The 10,000-nt window shown below is 47.4% G+C and overlaps 1 protein-coding gene across 1 annotated transcript in view; it reads right to left on the minus strand.

The window, feature by feature from the left end:
- The window catches only part of LOC124022104 (voltage-dependent T-type calcium channel subunit alpha-1I-like), a gene marked incomplete at its 3' end in the record, with an annotated part of 99,890 nt that overhangs the window by 4,669 nt on the left and 85,221 nt on the right, over positions 1-10,000 (minus strand). The window contains exons 9-10 of the mRNA XM_046337148.1: positions 6,418-6,569; positions 1,142-1,327 (exon numbers count right to left, since the gene is read on the minus strand). Coding sequence (XP_046193104.1) covers positions 1,142-1,327; positions 6,418-6,569 — 338 coding nt within the window. The remainder of the gene's footprint in view (positions 1-1,141; positions 1,328-6,417; positions 6,570-10,000) is intronic.

Raw genomic sequence — 10,000 nt, forward strand, 5'->3', positions numbered from 1 at the left:
GGGAGGAGACAGACAGGGGGAGGAGACAGACAGAGAGAGGAGACAGACAGAGAGAGGAGACAGAGAGGGGGGGGAGACAGACAGAGAGAGGAGCAGACAGAGTGAGGAGACAGACAGGGGGAGGGGACAGACAGAGAGAGGAGACAGACAGAGAGAGGAGACAGACAGAGGGAGGAGACAGACAGGGGGAGGAGACAGACAGAGAGAGGAGCAGACAGAGCGAGGAGACAGACAGGGAGAGGGGACAGACAGAAAGAGGAGACAGACAGAGGAGGGGACAGACAGAGAGAGGAGACAGACAGGGGAGGAGACAGACAGAGAGAGGAGACAGACAGACAGGGGAGGGGACAGACAGAGCGAGGAGCAGACAGAGAGAGGAGATAGACAGGAGGAGGAGACAGAGAGGGGGAGGGGACAGACAGAGAGAGGAGCAGACAGGGGGAGGAGACAGACAGAGAGAGGAGACAGACAGGGGGAGGAGACAGACAGAGAAAGGAGACAGACTTGGGGAGGAGACAGACAGGGGAGGAGACAGACAGAGAGAGGAGACAGACAGGGGAGGAGACAGAAAGAGAGAGGAGACAGACAGGGGAGGAGACAGACAGAGAGAGGAGACAGACAGGGGGAGACAGACAGAGAGAGGAGACAGACAGAGAGAGGAGACAGACAGAGAGAGGAGACAGACAGGGGGAGGGGACAGACAGAGAGAGGAGACAGACAGGGGGAGGGGACAGACAGAGAGAGGAGACAGACAGGGGAGGAGACAGGCAGAGAGAGGAGCAGACAGACTGAGGAGACAGACAGGGGAGGAGACATACAGGGGGAGGAGACAGACAGACAGGGGGACGGGACAGACAGGGGGACGGGACAGACAGGGAGAGCTGACAGACAGAGAGAGGAGACAGACAGGGAGAGGGGACAGACAGAGAGAGGAGACAGACAGAGAGAGGAGACAGACAGGGGGAGGGGACAGACAGGGAGTGGGGACAGACAGAGAGAGGAGACAGACAGAGAGAGGAGACAGACAAGGGGAGGAGACAGACAGAGAGAGGAGACAGACAGGGGTGGGGACAGACACAGAGAGGAGACAGATAGGGAGGGGACAGACAGGGAGTGGGGACAGACACACACATGCCTATACCTGAAGATGAATATGAAAAGCATGAGGAGCATGCAGAAGGTGGCCACGTTGTCCATGGTCTTCATCAGCACCACCAGCTGTCTGCGTAGCGCTGGCATGAAGCGCACCAGCTTGATCACTCTCAACAGTCTGAAGGTCCTCAGGACAGACAGACCTCCATCAGACTGACCTATGATCTCACACACACTGGAGAGGAGAGGGAGAGATGGATGGAGGGATGAAACAGATGGATGCAGAAAGAGAGAACAGGGGAGGAAAGAGGAGAGAGAAGTGAGGAGTGAGGAGAGATGAGAGGAGAGAGGAGAGATGTGAGGAGAGATGAGAGGAGAGAGGAGAGAGGAGTGAGGAGAGAGGAGTGAGGAGACAGGAGAGAGGAGAGAGGAGACAGGAGAGAGGATAGAAGAGTGATGAGAGAGGAGACCGGAGAGAGGAGTGAGGAGACAGGAGAGAGGAGACAGGAGAGAGGAGACAGGAGAGAAGAGTGAGGAGAGAGGAGACCGGAGAGAGGAGTGAGGAGAGAGGAGAGAGGAGACCGGAGAGAGGAGTGAGGAGACAGGAGAGAGGAGACAGGAGAGAGGAGACAGGAGAGAGGAGACAGGAGAGAGGAGTGAGGGAGAGAGGAGAGAGGAGACCGGAGAGAGGAGTGAGGAGACAGGAGAGAGAGAGAGGAGAGAGGAGACAGGAGAGAGGAGACCGGAGAGAGGAGAGAGGAGTGAGGAGAGAGGAGAGAGGAGACAGGAGACAGGGAGAGGAGACAGGAGAGGAGAGGAGAGAGAGTGAGGAGAGAGGGTGAGGAGACAGGAGAGAGGAGAGAGGAGACAGGAGAGAGGAGAGAAGAGTGAGGAGAGAGGAGTGAGGAGAAAGGAGAGAGGAGACAGGAGAGAGGAGAGAGGAGTGAGGAAACAAGAGTGAGGAGTAGAGGAGAGAGGAGAGGAGTGAGGAGTGAGGAGAGAGGAGAGAGGAGACAGGAGAGAGGAGAGAGGAGAGAGGAGTGATGAGTGAGGAGTGAGGAGTGAGGAGAAAAGGGAGAGGGGAGAGGGGAGAGGGGAGAGGGGAGAGGGGAGAGGAGAGAGGGGGGAGAGGAGAGAGGGGAGAGGAGAGAGGGGAGAGGAGAGAGGAGAGAGGAGAAAAGATGAGTGAGACAGGCAGAGAAAGGAAGAGAAGAAAATAGAAGACACAAATCCAGACAGCAAGGTTTTCTAATTTCCCCTCTGATCCCAACTGAAACCATCGGGAACATTCAGCTGTCAGAATCTTCCAATGCCAACCCAACGCCCAATACATTATCCATCATTCTAACATTCCAACTGACATCCCAAAGCTGTGACATTCAGCTGTCAGAATCTTCAATGCCAACCCAACGCCCAATACATTATCTATCATTCTAACATTCCAACTGACATCCCAGAGCTGTGACATTCAGCTGTCAGAATCTTCCAATACCAACCCAACGCCCAATACATTATCTATCATTCTAACATTCCAACTGACATCCCAAAGCTGTGACATTCAGCTGTCAGAATCTTCCAATGCCAACCCAACGCCCAATACATTATCCATCATTCTAACATTCCAACTGACATCCCAAAGCTGTGACATTCAGCTGTCAGAATCTTCCAATGCCAACCCAACGCCCAATACATTATCTATCATTCTAACATTCCAACTGACATCCCAGAGCTGTGACATTCAGCTGTCAGAATCTTCCAATGCCAACCCAACGCCCAATACATTATCTATCATTCTAACATTCCAACTGACATCCCAGAGCTGTGACATTCAGCTGTCAGAATCTTCCAATGCCAACCCAACGCCCAATACATTATCTATCATTCTAACATTCCAACTGACATCCCAAAGCTGTGACATTCAGCTGTCAGAATCTTCCAATGCCAACCCAACGCCCAATACATTATCCATCATTCTAACATTCCAACTGACATCCCAAAGCTGTGACATTCAGCTGTCAGAATCTTCCAATGCCAACCCAACGCCCAATACATTATCTATCATTCTAACATTCCAACTGACATCCCAGAGCTGTGACATTCAGCTGTCAGAATCTTCCAATGCCAACCCAACGCCCAATACATTATCTATCATTCTAACATTCCAACTGACATCCCAGAGCTGTGACATTCAGCTGTCAGAATCTTCCAATGCCAACCCAACGCCCAATACATTATCCATCATTCTAACATTCCAACTGACATCCCAGAGCTGTGACATTCAGCTGTCAGAATCTTCCAATGCCAACCCAACGCCCAATACATTATCCATCATTCTAACATTCCAACTGACATCCCAGAGCTGTGACATTCAGCTGTCAGAATCTTCCAATGCCAACCCAACGCCCAATACATTATCCATCATTCTAACATTCCAACTGACATCCCAAAGCTGTGACATTCAGCTGTCAGAATCTTCCAATGCCAACCCAACGCCCAATACATTATCTATCATTCTAACATTCCAACTGACATCCCAGAGCTGTGACATTCAGCTGTCAGAATCTTCCAATGCCAACCCAACGCCCAATACATTATCTATCATTCTAACATTCCAACTGACATCCCAGAGCTGTGACATTCAGCTGTCAGAATCTTCCAATGCCAACCCAACGCCCAATACATTATCTATCATTCTAACATTCCAACTGACATCCCAGAGCTGTGACATTCAGCTGTCAGAATCTTCCAATGCCAACCCAACGCCCTATACATTATCTATCATTCTAACATTCCAACTGACATCTCAAAGCTGTGACATTCAGCTGTCAGAATCTTCCAATGCCAACCCAACGCCCAATACATTATCCATCATTCTAACATTCCAACTGACATCCCAAAGCTGTGACATTCAGCTGTCAGAATCTTCCAATGCCAACCGAACACCCAATACATTATCCATCATTCTAACATTCCAACTGACATCCCAGAGCTGTGACATTCAGCTGTCAGAATCTTCCAATGCCAACCCAACGCCCAATACATTATCTATCATTCTAACATTCCAACTGACATCCCAAAGCTGTGACATTCAGCTGTCAGAATCTTCCAATGCCAACCCAACGCCCAATACATTATCCATCATTCTAACATTCCAACTGACATCCCAGAGCTGTGACATTCAGCTGTCAGAATCTTCTAATGCCAACCCAACGCCCAATACATTATCTATCATTCTAACATTCCAACTGACATCCCAGAGCTGTGACATTCAGCTGTCAGAATCTTCCAATGCCAACCCAATGCCCAATACATTATCTATCATTCTAACATTCCAACTGACATCCCAGAGCTGTGACATTCAGCTGTCAGAATCTTCCAATGCCAACCCAACGCCCAATACATTATCCATCATTCTAACATTCCAACTGACATCCCAAAGCTGTGACATTCAGCTGTCAGAATCTTCCAATGCCAACCCAACGCCCAATACATTATCCATCATTCTAACATTCCAACTGACATCCCAGAGCTGTGACATTCAGCTGTCAGAATCTTCCAATGCCAACCCAACGCCCAATACATTATCTATCATTCTAACATTCCAACTGACATCCCAGAGCTGTGACATTCAGCTGTCAGAATCTTCCAATGCCAACCCAACGCCCAATACATTATCCATCATTCTAACATTCCAACTGACATCCCAAAGCTGTGACATTCAGCTGTCAGAATCTTCCAATGCCAACCCAACGCCCACTACATTATCCATCATTCTAACATTCCAACTGACATCCCAAAGCTGTGACATTCAGCTGTCAGAATCTTCCAATGCCAACCCAACGCCCAATACATTATCCATCATTCTAACATTCCAACTGACATCCCAGAGCTGTGACATTCAGCTGTCAGAATCTTCCAATGCCAACCCAACGCCCAATACATTATCCATCATTCTAACATTCCAACTGACATCCCAAAGCTGTGACATTCAGCTGTCAGAATCTTCCAATGCCAACCCAACGCCCAATACATTATCCATCATTCTAACATTCCAACTGACATCCCAGGGCTGTGACATTCAGCTGTCAGAATCTTCCAATGCCAACCCAACGCCCAATACATTATCTATCATTCTAACATTCCAACTGACATCCCAGAGCTGTGACATTCAGCTGTCAGAATCTTCCAATGCCAACCCAACGCCCAATACATTATCCATCATTCTAACATTCCAACTGACATCCCAGAGCTGTGACATTCAGCTGTCAGAATCTTCCAATGCCAACCCAACGCCCAATACATTATCTATCATTCTAACATTCCAACTGACATCCCAGAGCTGTGACATTCAGCTGTCAGAATCTTCCAATGCCAACCCTACGCCCAATACATTATCCATCATTCTAACATTCCAACTGACATCCCAGAGCTGTGACATTCAGCTGTCAGAATCTTCCAATGCCAACCCAACGCCCAATACATTATCTATCATTCTAACATTCCAACTGACATCCCAGAGCTGTGACATTCAGCTGTCAGAATCTTCCAATGCCAACCCTACGCCCAATACATTATCCATCATTCTAACATTCCACCTGACATCCCAGAGCTGTGACATTCAGCTGTCAGAATCTTCCAATGCCAACCCAACGCCCAATACATTATCCATCATTCTAACATTCCAACTGACATCCCAGAGCTGTGACATTCAGCTGTCAGAATCTTCCAATGCCAACCCAACGCCCAATACATTATCTATCATTCTAACATTCCACCTGACATCCCAGAGCTGTGACATTCAGCTGTCAGAATCTTCCAATGCCAACCCAACGCCCAATACATTATCTATCATTCTAACATTCCACCTGACATCCCAGAGCTGTGACATTCAGCTGTCAGAATCTTCCAATGCCAACCCAACGCCCAATACATTATCCATCATTCTAACATTCCACCTGACATCCCAGAGCTGTGACATTCAGCTGTCAGAATCTTCCAATGCCAACCCAACGCCCAATACATTATCCATCATTCTAACATTCCACCTGACATCCCAGAACTGTGACATTCAGCTGTCAGAATCTTCCAATGCCAACCCAACGCCCAATACATTATCTATCATTCTAACATTCCACCTGACATCCCAGAGCTGTGACATTCAGCTGTCAGAATCTTCCAATGCCAACCCAACGCCCAATACATTATCCATCATTCTAACATTCCAACTGACATCCCAGAGCTGTGACATTCTGACATGGTAACTGTAACATCATTCCTGTAACGTTCTGGTAACATTCTGTGGTCGTGTTGGGCAGGCCCCCCGACCTGATGATGACGATGATGCCGTCGAAGATGTTGTAGGGGTTCCTCAGGTAGGCGAAGAAGCCAAAGGCGGTCAGCTTGAGGATCATTTCCAGGGTGAACATACTGGTGAACACAATGTTACTGATCTCCAACACGTTAGTCAGCTCCTCCGGCTGGATGGGGAGACAAGATGCAAAAGAAACAGAACTCAGAGAGAGAAACACGTTTAAAGAGATGGAAGAATGAAGACAGCAAGATATGGTTATTTTGGTATTATAATGCTGCCTTCAACAATTGAAAAATATGAAACTGCAGACAACCAACACAGCTTCAGTACTGAGACACCTGTACAAACCTGCCACATAGACCGCAACACAACACAACAAGCTACACAACTTGATATAGTGAGATAGATCCAGCTCAGTGGCGCGTAGCTTTAACCAATGAAAACGAGAAAAGAGACAATATGAACACTGGCCTAAAATGTCATGTTATTGTTTTCAGAGAGACCGAAGGGGAGGGAGGGTGCAGCCATTTTCTGTCTGGAAGATTGTGCTTGGTTCGAAGAGCGAACAAACACACATACACAATCTGATCAATATCACGTGTGTGTATCTGTGATCACCAGTGCAATTTGTATCAAAGACAGAAGACATAAAGGCTAGCCAAGACACTCTTTCTTCTCCTCTAATCCTGTGTTTCTCTCTTCCCTCTCTCCATCTCTCTCTCCCTCCATCTCTCTCTCCCTCCATCTCTCTCTCTCCATCTCTCTCTCCCTCCATCTCTCTCTCTCTCCATCTCTGTCTCCCTCCATCTCTCTCTCTCTCCATCTCCCTCTCGCTCTTTGTCTCATTTACCAGACACTCCCATCTCCCTATGATCAATATCTCTCCATGGATCAGCTCAGTGTGAGAAGAAAACAAGAGGAGAAGAACAGAGCCCCCCTCCTCCACTGGCAGGCATGGTGGAGGAGATGAGGGATGAAGAGAGGAGGGGATGAGATCTAGTGCTGACTGATTCACCCAGATGTCCTTATTTTGGGGTTTATTAAATAACCAATTGCCCAACGTAGGTTCAATTACTTGAATTCCATGTATTTCTTTTTTTGTGAGATCAACGGGCCGTTTCTCTTTAGAGAAATCAAATCATTCATGAGAGAAATTAAGTCAAGAACTATGTGGGATGCTGGGCTGAAGGGAGTTTTCATTATGTAAATATTCAACCTATTTCATGTATGATAATGCTTTTGTTGTGTAATTACTGTGTATAAAAGTAACATGTACTGTATATGAAATGTGAGTACAATTTATATGTAAAAAGCTGTAAAAAAAAAGTAAATATAAAACAAAGTTGATTTTGTCCCCTGAAGAGGGGATGGGTCAATAAAAAACATCTCCTCTATTTGATATGTTTCTCCTACCTTCTATCTCCCTCCATGTTCGTCTTCCTCCTATCACCTTCTATCTCCCTCCATGTTCATCTTCCTCCTATCACCTTCTATCTCCCTCCATGTTCATCTTCCTCCTATCACCTTCTATCTCCCTCCATGTTCATCTTCCTCCTATCACCTTCTATCTCCCTTCATGTTCATCTTCCTCCTATCACCTTCTATCTCCCTTCATGTTCATCTTCCTCCTATCACCTTCTATCTCCCTCCAAGTTCATCTTCCTCCTATCACCTTCTATCTCCCTCCAAGTTCATCTTCCTCCTATCACCTTCTATCTCCCTCCATGTTCGTCTTCCTCCTATCACCTTCTATCTCCCTCCATGTTCATCTTCCTCCTATCACCTTCTATCTCCCTCCATGTTCATCTTCCTCCTATCACCTTCTATCTCCCTCCATGTTCATCTTCCTCCTATCACCTTCTATCTCCCTCCATGTTCATCTTCCTCCTATCACCTTCTATCTCCCTCCATGTTCATCTTCCTCCTATCACCTTCTATCTCCCTCCATGTTCGTCTTCCTCCTTCACCTCTATCTATCACTCTCACCTTCTATCTCCCTCTTCCTCCATCACCTTCTATCTCCCTCCATGTTCGTCTTCCTCCTATCACCTTCTATCTCCCTCCATGTTCGTCTTCCTCCTATCACCTTCTATCTCCCTCCATGTTCGTCTTCCTCTCATCACCTTCTATCTCCCTCCATGTTCGTTTTCCTCCTATCACCTTCTATCTCCCTCCATATTCCTATCACCTTCTATCTCCCTCCTATCACCTTCTATCTCCCTCCACGTTCCTCTTCCTCCTATCACCTTCTATCTTCCTCCATGTTCGTCTTCCTCCTATTGCCTTCTATCTCCCTCCATGTTCATCTCACTCCTATCACCTATCTCCCTCCATGTTCCTCTTCCTCCTATCACCTTCTATCTTCCTCCATGTTCGTCTTCCTCCTATTGCCTTCTATCTCCCTCCATGTTCATCTCACTCCTATCACCTATCTCCCTCCATGTTCCTCTTCCTCCTATCACATTCTATCTCCCTCCATGTTCGTCTTCCTCCTATCACCATCTATCTCCCTCCATGTTCGTCTTCCTCCTATCACCTATCTCCCTCCATGTCCGTCTTCCTCCTATCACCTATCTCCATCAATGTTCATCTTCCTCCTATCACCTATCTCCCTCCATGTTCATCTTCCTCCTATCACCTATCTCCCTCAATGTTCATCTTCCTCCTATCACCTATCTCCCTCCATGTTCGTCTTCCTCCTATCACTTATCTCCCTCAATGTTCATCTTCCTCCTATCACCTATCTCCCTCCATGTTCGTCTTCCTCCTATCACCTTCTATCTCCCTCAATGTGCATCTTCCTCCTATCCCCTTCTATCTCCCTCCATGTTTGTCTTCCTCCTATCACCTTCTATTTCCCTCCATGTTCGTCTTCCTCCTATCACCTTCTATCTCCCTCCATGTTCGTCTTCCTCCTATCACCTATCTCCCTCAATGTTCATCTTCCTCCCATCCCCTTCTATCTCCCTCCATGTTCATCTTCCTCCTATCACCTATCTCCCTCCATGTTCGTCTTCCTCCTATCACCTTCTATCTCCCTCCACGTTCCTCTTCCTGTCATCACCTTCTATCTCCCTCCATATTCCTATCACCTTCTATCTCCCTCCACGTTCCTCTTCCTCCTATCACCTTCTATCTTCCTCCATGTTCGTCTTCCTCCTATCGCCTTCTATCTCCCTCCATGTTCATCTCACTCCTATCACCTATCTCCCTCCATGTTCCTCTTCCTCCTATCACATTCTATCTCCCTCCATGTTCGTCTTCCTCCTATCACCTTCTACCTCCCTCCATGTTCGTCTTCCTCCTATCACCTTCTATCTCCCTTCATGTTCCTCTTCCTCTCATCACCTTCTATCTCCCTCCATGTTCGTCTTCCTCCTATCACCTTCTATCTCCCTCCATGTTCCTCTTCCTCCTATCACCTTCTATCTCCCTCCTATCACCTTCTATCTCCCTCCACGTTCCTCTTCCTCCTATCACCTTCTATCTTCCTCCATGTTCGTCTTCCTCCTATCACCTTCTATCTCCCTCCATGTTCGTCTTCCTCCTATCACCTATCTCCCTCAATGTTCATCTTCCTCCTATCCCCTTCTATCT

The sequence above is a fragment of the Oncorhynchus gorbuscha genome, unplaced genomic scaffold (assembly GCF_021184085.1).
Source record: "Oncorhynchus gorbuscha isolate QuinsamMale2020 ecotype Even-year unplaced genomic scaffold, OgorEven_v1.0 Un_scaffold_1293, whole genome shotgun sequence".
In the NCBI taxonomy this organism is placed as follows: domain Eukaryota; kingdom Metazoa; phylum Chordata; class Actinopteri; order Salmoniformes; family Salmonidae; genus Oncorhynchus; species Oncorhynchus gorbuscha.